The 14,996-nt window shown below is 41.3% G+C and overlaps 1 protein-coding gene across 9 annotated transcripts in view; it reads left to right on the forward strand.

The window, feature by feature from the left end:
* nfat5b (nuclear factor of activated T cells 5b) overlaps positions 1–14,996 on the forward strand; it is a 61,533-nt gene that overhangs the window by 34,449 nt on the left and 12,088 nt on the right. For 3 of the 9 annotated variants that reach the window (XM_017707299.2, XM_017707291.1, XM_017707292.1), the window contains exons 2-7: positions 3,647–3,772; positions 12,031–12,646; positions 13,577–13,763; positions 14,071–14,261; positions 14,392–14,564; positions 14,822–14,956. In XM_017707299.2, coding sequence (XP_017562788.1) covers positions 3,647–3,772; positions 12,031–12,646; positions 13,577–13,763; positions 14,071–14,261; positions 14,392–14,564; positions 14,822–14,956 — 1,428 coding nt within the window. Of the gene's footprint in view, positions 1–3,644; positions 3,773–5,313; positions 5,432–5,757; positions 11,228–11,466; positions 11,513–12,030; positions 12,647–13,576; positions 13,764–14,070; positions 14,262–14,391; positions 14,565–14,821; positions 14,957–14,996 lie in introns of those variants that run through there. The other 6 variants (XM_017707294.2, XM_017707293.2, XM_017707295.2 and 3 more) reach the window with 6 other exon arrangements.

A 14,996-nucleotide genomic window follows, 5' to 3' on the forward strand; every position in this document is an offset into this window, starting at 1 on the left:
GGTAGCTTCCCTACGCCTTCGGGTTGGGGAACGGGTCCTGACTGCTGTCTGTGCTTATGCACCGAACAGCAGTTCAGAGTACCCAGCCTTCTTGGAGTCCTTGGGAAGGGTGCTCCTCCTGGAGACTATTGTCCTACTGGGGGACTTCAACGCTCACATGGGCAATGACAGTGAGACCTGGAGGGGTGTGATTGGGAGGAGTGGCCTCTCTGATCTTTAACCCGAGTGGTGTTCAGTTTTTGGACTTCTCTGCAAACCACAGTTTGTCCATCACGAACACCATGTTTGAACACAAGGATGTCCATAAGTGCACATGGCACCAGGACACCCTAGGCCGCAGTTCAGTGATTGACTTTGTACTCGTGTCATCAGACTTGCGGCCATGTGTTTTGGACACTCGGGTAAAGAGAGGAGCTGAGCTGTCAACTGATCACCACCTGGTGGTGAGTTGGATCAGGTGGTGGGGGAAGATGCCGGTCAGACCAGGCAAGCCCAAACGTATAGTGAGGGTTTGCTGGGAAAGTGTAGCAGAAGAACCTGTCAGATTGATCTTCAACTCACACCTCCGTCAGAACTTTGACCAGATATCGGGGGAGGTGGGGGACATTGACTCAGAATGGGCCATGTTCCGTTCCTCCATTGTTGAAGCGGCTGACTGTAGCTGTGGCCGTAAGGTAGTTGGTGCCTGTCGGGGCGGTAATCCTCGAACCCGGTGGTGGACACCCCAGGTGAGATACCATCAAGCTGAAGAAGGAGTCCTACCGGGCATGGTTGGCCTGTGGGACACCAGAGGCAGCTGGCAGGTATTGACAGGCCAAGCGATCTGCGGCTTCAGTCGTCGCCAAGGCAAAAACCCGTGTATGGGAGGAGTTTGGTGAGGCCTTGGAAATTGACTTTAAGTCGGCTCCGAAAAGATTCTGGCAAACTGTCAGGCAACTCAGAAGGGGAAAGCAGTGTGCCACTAGCACTGTATATAGTGGAGATGTGCTGCTGTCTTCGACTGAAGACGTCATTGGGCGGTGGAAGGTATACTTTGAGGACCTTCTCAATCCCACCAACACGTTCTCCAGTGAGGAGGGCAATCACACTCCTCAGCCTCCCTGGTAAGGTCTATGCAGGGGTACTGGAGAAGAGAGTCCGGCTTATAGTCGAACCTCGGATCCAGGAGGAGCAGTGCGGGTAGTTACCTCAGGGTCACATCGCTGCTGTTTGAAGATGATGTGGTCCTATTGGGGACATCAGGCCGCGAACTTCAGATTTCGCTGGATCGGTTTGCAGCCGAGTGTGAAGCGGCTGGGATGAGAATCAGTACCTCTAAATCCGAGACCATGGTTCTCAGGCGGAAAAGGGTGGAGAGCCCTCTCTGGGTCGGGGATAGGCTCTTGCCTCAAGTGGAGGAGTTCAAGTATCTCGGGGTCTTGTTCACGAGTGATGGTACAAGGGAGCGGGAGATTGACAGGCGGATTGGTGCTGGGTCAGCAGTGATGCGGGCTCTGTTGTGGTAAAGAAAGAGCTGAGCCATCAGGCAAGGCTCTCGATTTACCGGTCGATCTACGTTCCCACCCTCACCTATGGTCATGAGCTTTGGGTAATGACCGAAAGAATAAGATCGCGAATACAAGCGGCCGAAATGAGTTTCCACCGCAGGGTGTCTGGACTCTCCCTTAGAGATAGGGTGAGAAGTTCAGTCATCCGGGAGGGACTCGGAGTAGAGCCGCTGCTTCTTCACGTCGAGAGGAGCCAGCTGAGGTGGTTCGGGCATCTGGTAAGGATGCATCCTGGACGCCTCCCTCGGGAGGTGTCCCAGGCAAGTCCACCTGGGAGGAGACCCCAGGGAAGACCCAGGACACGCTGACATGACTATATCGCCCAGCTGGCCTGGGAGCGCCTCGGAATCCCCCTCGGAGAGCTGGTGGAAGTGGCTGAGGAAAGGGAGGTCTGGGCTTCATTGCTTAGGATGCTGCCCCCGCGAACCGAACCCCGGAGAAGCGGAAGATAATGGATGGATGGATGGATGGATGGATGGATGGATGGATGGTGTATATATAATGAAGCTGAGTGGTTGAGAGGCATTCTAACTGTGCTGATATTTCGCCATAACATCACAAGTTTTTTCACTCTGCTGAGACACTGTTGCTAACCAACGACTTTGACAGCTGTAGGAGACGCTCAAGTTATTTGAACATTTGTACTTCTTACTTTGCCACAAACTGAAAACGGACACTTTTAAGATCACAATTGACCGACAGCCGATTTGGTCCGACTCTGAAGATGAGACGACACTAAATTCCCAAACTGTCAGTTGGTCTGTGTGAAGCTGGAGGACGAACTGCCGGCTTCTTACTTCATTTATTACACTGTATAAAAGCAATAGAACACTCGAGGACTGTGTTATCGCTGTATGCGATGATCTGCGGCGACCAAATCACAGCCGCAATTTCGTGAAAATACACTCCCTCTCATGTTCTGTTGCTTGAATATACAACTGTAGTCATAATTAATAATACAGAAGACACACATGCAGGCCCTCCTATACTCTCCCTCTTTCTCTTCCTTTTTATTTTAAGAGAGAATTAATTGTCCCATAGAAAATGTGTTTATATTTGAAAAATATTCTTAAAAGCAAAAGTTATTTTGGGACAGGAGATACTCTGTTTTGGACAGTGAACTTTCAGTCCACTTCCCCAGTTAAGCATGTAAAAAGATCATTTTGACCCCTGTATATCGCTGCTGTAGGACGAAAAATGTATCTAAATTTTGTTTTTCAGTTTTTGATGATGAATGGACCAAAAGAAACGGCCCAAAATGACATGGAAAAAACTCTGGTTCCATTGACTTACATTGAAAGGAAAGTTTGTTTTTTCCTTCTCCTGTAAAGTTACCATTTTGGAGATACAAGGTTATAGCAATATGTAACTTCCCCTTGAATGACAAGAGTCACTGTTACACTCCACTACTACACCCCTCTGGCCCCCAGCAGCAGCCCAGCTTTCCAAACTGTGCTCATTGGCATACTAAACATGGTTTGAGGGCATTGTGCTCTTGTTTGCCTAAAATAGCCTGCTGTCCTTGGAAAGCTGAGGGGTCCAGGTCTGTGGGTTCAGGCCAGCAGTCTCTGGCTATTGGCACTTAAATTGTAGTACTTATCACTGTTGCTGTTGGGCAGTCAGGACTTTTTCCAGTCTGATGGCCAGGTTTGGTGCAGCCTTTGTATGAGATTTAATGTAGAGCCCTGGTGTAATGTGAGGTGAAACTGAAGGCCAAAATATTTACCTTCAGACCAAGGCAATTTAAATCAGCGAGGTCCATCAAATGCTACCCGTTGAGTCATTGCAGCTTGCAAATTCAACTCTTCAGTTAAATATTAAGTCCTTTAAAAGGTCACAAATGAGCTGCTCACAGCAGTGTAGTAGGGAAAGCATTGCTTCTCCAAGACTTAATTTAATAGTTGCAATAAATTAGAACTATAAATGGATATACTGCTGTGGGACCAGCTGATGTTAGCTGACTAATGATCAACAAACACAATATTATGCAATATTCAGAATTCCTCATGATCTCTAATTTCATACAGTATAATACAGATTGTCATGTCTCAGCTTTAGATGCTAGTTTACAGTTTTCTCTCCTCCCATTTCCGTTCCAGAATCAGTGTATGATCTTCTCCCCAAAGAGTTGCAGTTGCCACCGTGTGTTGAGGAGAACAGTGCGACAATGAGTCAGAAAAGTGGCGGAGAGACGGGGTCTCCCCCGGCAACAGTCCTATCTTCAGGTAAGCTTTTCCACTGATTTGTCTTGCTTTTCCCTCTGTTCCCAGTTTAGTACCATAATATTGCTGAGCAGTGCACGTAATAGTTCTGTCCTGCTGTTCACTCTTTAAGCTACCAGCAAGTCCTTTTTTTACTAGGCTGTGAAGAAATCTTCAGCATTTTCTTGTGCTTAGCATTTGTTTACAGGTCAAGGTAGATGAAAACTAGAGATCATATCTGTCCTGCTCAAGTCTTACGTTGTAATTGAGTGGCCACTGGAGGCTAATGTATCATTTTCATTCATGTAGATGTTATTCCATTCTCCAGTATTCAGAGTTACTTAATTCAACTTGTTGAGTTCACAGGTGGTTCCAAAACTCTCTTCGTCATATTTTCTAGAACTTTCATATTTCATAAGCTACATTCAGAAGGTGGGCGTCTTATGAGGCTGTAACTTTCTTCTTTTCAGTCAATTAGATGGTGATGTCATTTTAAACCCTTATAATAAAAGAAGCTGAATTCAGTTTGTTTTTCTACTGAATGTCGACCCATTTTTCCACAAATCTGGGCTATAAACTATAAACAGGCGGCATCTCTTCAGTGATCTGCTCTGTAAAAATGACTTTTATAAAATAAAACAGAGCGTCTGAGATTTTTGGCTTTCAGCAGTAAATTGTAAGCATATAGCGATATATGTAGATCATAAAACACATGTTCTGTTCATTTGAGGGGAACTAAATAAATAAATAAAATTTATTTCATGCAGTTAATGAATAATTTGCTTTATGATTTGGTGATGTGATTTGGTCTATAAGAGCTTAATAAAAGGAAACAAGCAAATTCATGGTAATATGCATTTATTATATGCAAGGTAATAATCAAGTTAAATGTTGTGCTATAAGAATATAGGAGTAGAGAGACGCTATGGCTGGTAAAACACTCTCTTTTTTACTGTAACTGAATGGATAGCCCTTGTGCCTTGCAGTAGGGAAATGGTCATTTCTTGAACCTTGAAAGATTTCTCTCTCTATCTGAAATGACTAATAACTAACTGTGGGGGATAGATCTTAAGCTGATTGCATCAATGGTCAGAAATGTGACAGCCATGGTTTGTTTGATGTTAATTTAAGAAACACAAAACCAACCAAAAAACAAAAACAAATCCAACAGATGTCAGACAAACGACCCATGAAACAGCTGTAACACTCCTAGACTCAACACAGATATCCAAATTACCCCCAAACCATTTCGGTACTGCTCACAAAAGTTATGGCTGATCTGTTGAAAAATATTTACTAGCTGCATATTGTCTTTTTTGTGGTTTGTTAACTACTTGAGTTGGTACCATCGCCAGATTGTAACCAGCCTTATCATGCATGGATGGGGGGGGGGAATCTGGAAACAAACATTTAGTGAAAACACTCTTAGCAGAGAATATTCCTCATTAGACCCGTCCCTCCAAAATAAAGTCTAAAGCTTTTTTGGGTTCATGTTTGTGCTTTGAAAGGTGGACACACAGAATGAGATTCACTTTAGTTTCTTTCACTCTACTCCTTTACCAAAGTAGGTTTAGGGTGAGTTTCAGTAAACCAGAAGTCTGTTGCCTTTGGACATCAGTACCTAACTGCAGCCAGTTACATCCCTCTGACGAGGCAGGACATGCTGGCTGTAGCAGAAGGCAGGTGAAGTATTTCCAGCTTAAATGAATTTTAATCCAGAATTTGTAGGTTTTTTTTTTACTGAAAATTAGCTTTTTATCTTCTGGTTACTTTCCTTTTCTTTTTAATGTAATATTTTCTTTTACCCCTGACTCAACAATTTTAGATGTCTAAATTATTTGGTATGCTATTTACAGAGGTTCTCTGATGACTTAAGAGAAATGTATTATGCCAGGTTGAGCAAAGTGTGAATTTTTGGCGGGGGCGATGGGGGGTGGGAATGGTTGGGGGTGGGGGCGATGGGGGGTGATGGGGGTGGGTGGGGACGGTGGGGATGGGGGTGGTTGCGGGTTAACTGATCCTTTTTTTTGGTTATAACCTAGATTGGTTACACATTCCTCATTGTTATGGGCTGTTCACATCATAGTGTTATTGCATTATTTTCCTTGCACATTCTACCTCTGTAAGCCAGTGAGCTGTTGCCTGGGTTGCCAACACCTGTGCAAAACCATGCTAAGCTCCCTCCAACAGCACATGTGCTATATGCAGCTTTGAGCATTACCCCCCCTCCATCTTTTCAGGACTGCTATTCATAGCTTTGCTTGTCATCACATGATCATTGCCAACGTTGTGGCTTGGCCTGGCCCACCCTATCCTCTTGTGCCCTGTATATCTCACCGACTCACCTCTAATCTTAGGCTTTCACTGCTTGTTGTATTTCCTCTTTGCATATCGCTCCTGAAATTAATAGTTAGGTTACCGTGAGTGGGGTGGCTTGGTTTACCTCTTTGAGATGGTTCTTAAAATTGTTTCGCTTCTCACTTATTTGCTGTTCCAGATCTTTCTTTTTGCTGAAATATTTGTGTTTTCATGATTCAGCATGCTCAGCATATTCTTGCAAGTTTTAGAGCATGAATTCTGTCAGTGTAATGTGTAATGTTTTTTCTTGCCTTACAGTTTGTTCATTTTGAGAACAAAGTGGCAAATTTTTTGGAGTTGTGGTTTGGTGGGGTGGGGGCTGGTCATTGGAGAATGGCGAGGGATGCCCCCTAGTGTGACAAAGTACTTTCGTCCTTCACAATGTCAGGACTCCTAGAAATAATTCTAGTTTGTGTTCTTCCTTTGCTTCTGTAGCTTTGCACTGGAGTTACACTGCTGGCTTTGCAACCAAGAAGCTGGCAAACTTGAATGATTCCACACTTTAAACTTTCTTTATACCTTGCTGTTAGATTTAAAAATGAAAATGTACCTGTTCCTGCAACTTTTAAAACAAAATTCAATAATCAGTGCCCTCAGAATGCCATTCTAGAGTTATTGTATTTTTACTCTGAAGATACCAGTGAGAGCTGTGGCAAAGCTGGAATCACTTTGCAAATTTTGCATACCAGAACCTTTTCCATTTGTCTCTATGTACAGTCTCATAGGCTTTAGCACAGTGGTCACCAACCCTCCCACTTGAAGTATCTATTTTTCTGCATTTTCCACCTCCAATCCAAATCTGACCCACCAAGGCAGTAATGGGTGGATCAGGTGGGGTTGAGTCTGCGGACAGGGGTGATGGCCACTGCTTTAGCATTTCGCTGTTGTCGGGTCAAAACCTTGTATCTCCAAAATAGTAACGTTACAGGAGAACAAAAAAAAACTTACTGTACTTTTAATGTAAGTCAATGGAACCAGACATTTTTTCAAGTCGTTTTAGGTAATTTCTTTTAGTCCATTCATCATGAAATTTTCCTACAATGTAAAGTTGTATTTCACATGTACATGTATCCACATGTATTTTCAAATTGTGTCAAAAGCTGAAAAACGTCAAAATGGAGATGAGGTTTTATGATAACAGCGATATGCTAATTTCACCTTTTTGTAAAACACCAAAACAACTGTAAAATGGCAGTTTGAGTGTATTGATTCTTGCATATTGTTACTATATTAATATATAAGCAGTATATTAGCCTTGTACCTACAGGACAAAACTACATAAGCAAATTCTGGTTTAAGATAAGAATAAAAAATAAGCTACATTTTTGTCAGCAGCTCTGCCTACTATAAGGCCAGGAATCCCAGAAGTATTAGTCCAATATTCTGCATGATCTTTTCTGTCTTTTTTCCTTTTTTTTCTGTTTCAAAGTTTTAAATTCCAAATATTTGGTAAAACTGTACTTTATTGCTGTTGTATTGTCATGCATTTTATCTAATAGGTTACCTGGGTTAGTTAATATGTTGTTGGGTTTTCTTTAAAACATTAAATCTTTAGCACCTAGGTCTTCAATCAGTTCATAAAAATGTTTGAATATTATTTGAATATTATAATCACATTGTCTGGTGTGAAAGCTGTCAAATGCATTGTCCCACATTTACAGTGTTTTTAAACACAGTGGTGCAGGAAGCTACTGGCTCAAACAAGAATTGGTCAAAACAACACTCAGATCTATTCAAATCTGCGTAGTGCTGACACAAACTTAGCTGGCTTAGGATTGTGTTTATGTTTCTCATATGCCTGTTGGGTTATGTTTGCCTGTTGTCAATATCTTTAATACAAAAATCTTACTTTTCTTTATTATGTATAAATAGAGTGTATACACATAAATAACAGAACAACACTAAATGTATTATGCACAGTAGAATTAAGTAACTTTAACATTGTTAGAGGTTATATGGCCTTTTAGCCTCTTGTTTATCAAGTTCTTAGTATTAAATGACAAAAATGTGAGTTTCTTTCAGCAGTATTGTTAGCTTTGGTCATTTCAGAACATTGGTAATACTACCAATGTATTACTACCAGTTGGTAATACTACCAATTGATTTACTTTACAAAAGTCTTGGGCAGCCAAGAGAGTTATTTAAAACTTTATTAATCTTAAAAATCTTAAAAGGAAATATGTTTTGCCAGTAAAAGTATATGACACTTGAATGAATATAAAGAAACATAAATACACAGAACACATAACAGGATCTTTTTTTATTAATACAGGGTGATTAAAAAAGATTCCTCCAATTTCAAAATGATTAATTTCACTTGTAAATTGTAGCACAACAATGCAGTAAACTATAAACGGATTAAATGAGCATAAAGTTTATTATGTAATTTTACAATATGAACCTCCTCCAGCTGTACAGGCAACATCAACGCCATAGTCAAATTCATCCCATACAGGATTGAGCATGTTGGCTGTCGCTGCACTCACAGGTCTTTCAGTGCGATTTCGGAGATCATCCAGTGCTTTGGAACCAGCACCGAACGCTGTGAGCTGTTGGAGGTTCGCTGCCCACGAAAATCACGCTGCACAGTTATGACAGATTCACTCTTATTGAAGTGGAGAACGCAGAAGGCTTCCTGCTCAGGGGTCTCCTCTCCTCTCAGACTGAAGGGAGACATCTTCCACTAACAGTCAGAAACTCTATGACTCCCTCTTTCATTTAGATTGTGGTTGGTTTCTAGACACCTCACGGTTGTAAAAATATGCCGCTTTGAAATTGGATTGATCTTTTTTTAATAACCCTGTATTTTGGAAGAATATTGTTAAAAGAACATAGGTTTGGTTTTGACTTCTCGGTGCACTCTGTTCACTGTGTGGTATGAAATTGTTAAATTCCATCAAAGTACATTTTATTTTGATAATTTAATGAAGGATTAGTTAATGCAGGATTAATAGTTGGATTCCTCAGTGCTTGAGTTAACACAGATATGACAGACAGTGAACACTTACTGTACAGATAAATGGCTTTATGTATTTTCTCAAGACTTTAATACCAGATAAGATTTAAAGCTATATATTAAGGCATTTTAAAAATGTACAATAAGTGCAGGTTTGTACCTGCTAGTGAATAACCTTTAATATTTATTATTAACAAGTCAAAACAAATTTAGGGTTTTTCAAGTCTCCAAGCAAATTGAGATTAATTTATAATAAGTTGCTATTATGATGATTATTAAAGTCTAGTAAATGTACAGTTGTACAGTGTCTTTATTGCCATAATTGTAGTACATTTAGCTTTGACATATGAACATATCCACTTAGTTATTCAGGGTAATATGTTGGTTCATATTGATAATTATTAGCATATAGTTATAGAAATAATAATGAATAATGAAAAATTGTAGAAAGAATATAAAAATATCTGTTACCCATACAGTTGATGCACTGTGGTAAGAGTTCATGTTTTAATCCTTTACGTAATAACTTTCTGTGTCTACTGGATTTTCTGTTTCTACTGTATTTCCTCCTCTGTGGGCTCCATAACATGCTGCATCTTATAATAGACTTCTTTCATAATCTGACATTAAAATACAAAGTAATAGTAGCTCTGTATAGATGGACAGTTGGATCATGTGTGCTCTAATCAGACAGGCCTAATCTTATTTACTGCGAGGAAACAGTGTCCACACTACAAATCATCCACTTTGATTTTAATAGTTTGGATGAACCTGGGAACTTTGCATCACTCAAACTAGTTTCACAATGTATTCTTACTTTAAAATGTGAAAACATTGAGAATTTGATGCGTTTCGGTGTGAAAATGGAACTATGATCTCATGTAAAAGTCACTAGAGACGAGGGCTGAGATCATTAAAGAGGTCAACCTTATTTCTGCATTTATCTGCCACTTAATCTAAAGTTCATAATTAGTCGTCTTATTCAGATTAAGGGTTTGGTTGAAGGTTTGCCCTCCTGAAGGTTGTGCTTTGCCTCGCAGGATGAGAAGTGTTAGTGTGAATGAAGTGGAAAAGAATAATTTTTTTTTCTCAACAGTTCTTATGACCTGTAATGATTTTAGGGTCCTTTTTGTTTGTTTGTTTGGTGTGTGGCATTTTTTTTTTTTCTAGTTTCTTGTGCTTTCAAAACTTATTTCTTTTGAAGCTAATAGTCTTTACGTATTAAAGCAATTGGTAAACCATTGTTAGTCGTTGATTCACCTTGTTTCCTAAAGAGTTTAAGATTTTGTTGTAATAAATTTCAAAGCAGGCAACATTTTTGTGGCAGTAGGTGCTCATCAAACTATTTCATGTTTAAAAACAAAACAAAAAAAAAAAAGCTTAAACGTGATCCAGTTTCTGTGTAATTGTAGACTTATAATGCTGTATTAGTTTAATCCTCCTACTTTGTGTTGCATCAGGGCATTATTCCCACATATTTGAGCATTTGGAATGGTAAGGCCAGACTGGAGGATGAATAGAATGTGGCTAGATTGGAATTCATTTACAGACAATGCTTTGCTTTGAGATGTGTTGTATGAAAACACCAGCGGCTTTGGTCTGTTGCCTTCCATCGGTTCTCTACAGAAGAAATTGCTCATTTTCATCCTTCCATCTTCATTGCCCCATCTCTGAGTGTGTATGTCTTGATGGAATTCCCTCAGGTTTCATTATTCTTTTCAGATGTAGACCTTTTGAAAAGATTTTAAAAAGTTATAGTAGTTTAATTATATAGTTCCCACTTCTTCAATGGCTGCCCACCACCACCACTCTTTCTTATTCTGTCATCATAACACTGTGTACATCATTCTGTTGTGAATCCTCTATATGAATGCTTTTAAAATGTCTTGAAATGTGGTACTTGACATTGTTTATACCTCATTCCTCAAATAGGGCCCAAAGTAGGCTTGAGACATGGATCATTTTGGATTTTGAAGGCTCACTGCTGATGAGTTCCATTTTTATTAATTAATTCAACTCTAAACAAATTCCTTTTGTTCTTTTAAAAGTCATTTTCAATGGTCAGCTTTTATTACTCATTCGTTGTCTCGTTTTTATTCCAGGAATTTCCCTCTGAAGCAGGGAGTGTCTGCATATAAAATGGTCTGCAGTTCTCTGCTTCATAGGTCAGAAGCTGGTTTATTTTGTTTCTGTGGCTATGCTCAGTCCCAACAAAATTGAATCTGACAAAAGAACCCATCATTTTGGATTGCATCATTTGACACATGATAGTTCTGATCTGGTCTAAATAAGCCTTGTTTTTGCAGTTTACATTTATGAACTCACATAGACTTAATTTGAATTATTTCAAAACTACCTACAGTAATTGTATGTTTTAGTAATCATTATACCACCCTATATGTAGATGTACATGACAAGAATACAAGATGAAAGCTGTTTTTTGGCACGAGGTGTGTAAAAGCCTCTCCTTGTTATTATGCATGTGCCAGTTTGCTTTTTGCAATGGATGCCTAAATGTGCTTTAACAATATTTTACAGCGCATGTATGTTATTTAATTCACATTTCAGAGAAAAACGCATTGTAGGAACAGATTTGCTGGGAAATATTGTCTTCTTCTCATATTTATTCATTAATTTAAGGCTTACAATTACTATTCTAGGATGCACCATCTGCTTCACACACTTAGACACATGTGCACACATACATACACACACACACACACACACACACACACACACACACACACACACATATACACACACACACATATACTTACACTCACTCACACACATACACACATACTCACATACACACACCATGATGCATAAAAAGCTTAAAAACAAACTAATTGTAATTGGAAATCCAAACCAAAAAAGCAGTTGTACTGAAATTTCGCTGCTTAGCTGGGACTGCTAGCCAGTGTAGGTGGAGAAACCTTTATTTACTGTCTAATTGTACACACTACAGATGCCTCCTCCATCTCCTCTGGTATGACCATGGGAAGTCCCAGCAGTGCTTTTCCCACCTCTTCCAGCTTCGGCATGCACTCCTCTACCTCAGCCACAGACCGGGGCCCGGTGCATGAAAACAGCACACCTGGTGAAGTAGGTAGCCGTAGGAAGGCAGAGATGCTGGCTGCAGAAGGTAAACTGCCCAGTGGCAGTGGCGGAAGTGGAAGGGGGTGTGGAGAGAAGGGCGGGGGAGCCTCTCAGCAGCAGCACCACCATCAAATGATGCCCTCCAAACGACCCGTCTTGAACATCTCGCCCCCGCCAGAAGACCTTTTTGATGACAGCCACATGTCGGGATGCCAAGACGACCTGCTCCAGGACTCAGAGCAGAGCAACAGTATCTGGACAGAAAACTCTGTCTCAAACTTCAGCCTCATGAGCTCTAGCTCCTACAATGATAACACAGAGGTTCCTCGAAAGGCCCGGAAGCGCACACCACGCCAACGGCCTGGGTCAAAGCCGGCGTCTGCCGAAGAAACCAATATGGACGTCTTTGATGCGGACAGTGCCAAAGGCCCACACTTTGTGCTCTCTCAGCTTGGCCCAGACAGCAAGGCCTGTGTCAAAACAAGGTGAGGGATTCTCCTGTTTTGTGCTTTCAGGGATTCTGGAGGGGGAGGAAATTATGTAAGCCTTATAAAATGATCTCATATTGACCTGATGGCACTGTCCTCAGGGAATACATGAAAATAATTTAAAATGAAGATTGGGCAGCAGCTAAATCTAGTTATATTTTATGAGTGTTTTGTGACAGGAATCCAGAGTGCATCTACAAATATCTCCACTGTGCTAGTAGGCTAAACAACAAATGCATGCAAATAGTAGCAAAAGTAGATGGTGCTTTTTTGTCCACTAAGACTGTTTTCCCACTTTGCCTGCACGACTCAAAAATAATTACCCATCTTAGTTGAACTGAGTTAAGAATGTTTTACTGCTACCAGTAGTAAAATATTTGGAAGACAGCTGTCAGCATTTTCCGGTGAGAAGCTCTGAATCATAGCCAGACCACTTCTCCTTTCTCCCCCTGTGGATGGGTGATGGGATCTAAGCTGGGGTTGGGCCTGGTGTCGCAATATAAACAATGGCCATTCACTCTGAAACTCATTCAGCCTCTTTGTAAAGGACTGAGGTGAGTCAGAGGGTTGCAAGTATCTAGCTTATTCAGACAGTCTGCTGGTAAATGTGACTTTTTTAACAGACTCTAAAGGGCACCACACAACAGACATGGCACACAGGTCCCAAAAATTCGAAACCATTGTTTTAATAAATCCTCTTACTCCCCAGTGACCCAAGCAGGTCCTAGTGGCTCTCATTGTGTACATACTGTCTATTAAGGAGCTCAGACAGGCCAGTGACACTGAATCCTGTGTGCATTGCCACTACTACAGCAGTCTGCACTGTTATTTCAGTCTCCTTTCATGTTGCTGGCAATTGATTAGCTACATTCAGTGTGTGATACCCTGAATTTGATGCTCACTAGAACATGACCTTTTGTTTTCTAGCTCTAACGGAAACCAGGCTTCTGGTCAGAAAGGCGGGATATTGTCTGGCCAGTACCCACAGAAGAGCGAAGGGAAAGAGCTGAAGATCCTCGTCCAGCCGGAGACCCAGCACAGAGCCCGTTATCTGACTGAAGGCAGCCGGGGCTCCGTGAAGGACCGCACACAGCAAGGCTTTCCTACCATCAAGGTGGGTCAAATGAAACATTAACACACTTTTGTGCAGTATGTGCACGTCTGGGCTTTACCTGCAATCTATGAGTCAGTAATTAGTATCCTAACCATAGCTTAAGCAATGATGGTTTATACTGTCTTTTTTTTAATCTGACATACTAAAAACATTACCTGTTTACTAGCTGCTCCTCAATGGCTTTTTACCTCCCTTGCATAGTGATGACTTGCTCTAAAAAAAGGCAGATGTAATTATTAGGTTCCACTAGTTGTCTGCACATTCATTTATATTCACTAACTGCTGCTCTTTCAACTAATCCTCACAGCTTGAGGGGATGAAGGAACCAGTAGTTCTGCAGGTGTTTGTGGGCAATGATGCTGGCCGTGTGAAACCTCACGGATTCTACCAGGCCTGTAGAGTGACGGGTCGAAACACCACTGCCTGCAGAGAAGTAGACATTGAGGGCACCACTGTCATCGAAGTGTCTCTGGACCCCAGCAATAATATGACTCTCGCGTACGTATACGTTAGCACAGAAATTGAAAATGTCAACTGTGTTGTAAATAAAGGCTGCATCCTGTGCCATTTGTGAGAATGAAATTTATCTTAATAATAATGATGGCAACTGATATCTGCATTTCTGCAGTGTGGACTGTGTGGGGATCCTGAAGCTCCGGAATGCTGACGTGGAAGCTCGCATCGGTGTGGCCGGATCCAAGAAGAAAAGCACCCGTGCCAGGCTGGTGTTCAGAGTGAACATCGCTCGAGCAGACGGCTCTGTGCTCACGCTACAAACGCCCTCCTCTCCCATTCTGTGCAGTGAGTGGATTTGAGTTATTCATCTAGCTGCTGTTGGAAGAAAACTGCTTTTGTACATCATATCACAGGTTAAGATTGTGCAGTTAAACCATGTTGTTGGTGTCACATTTGTGTCCTCGAGCATCTTAGTTTAATGTTTGGCTTGCAGCAGAATCTTAGATTTGTCAAATCAAATTCTTGTGTTTTCTGCCTGCATTGGGTCATCTTTGTCAGTGTGTCCTAAGAGTCCTAATCATTACATGGCTTTCTTTCCTTAGCCCAGCCTGCAGGTGTTCCTGAGATTCTGAAGAAGAGTCTACACAGCTGCTCAGTACAAGGAGGTGAAGAAGTGTTTATCATTGGAAAAAACTTTCTCAAGGGAACAAAAGTCATATTTCAAGAGAACGTCTCAGGTACTAGGCCAGATATTCCATCTCCTTTGCCATCTGAATC

The sequence above is a fragment of the Pygocentrus nattereri genome, chromosome 15, assembly GCF_015220715.1.
Source record: "Pygocentrus nattereri isolate fPygNat1 chromosome 15, fPygNat1.pri, whole genome shotgun sequence".
Classification (NCBI taxonomy): Eukaryota; Metazoa; Chordata; class Actinopteri; order Characiformes; family Serrasalmidae; genus Pygocentrus; species Pygocentrus nattereri.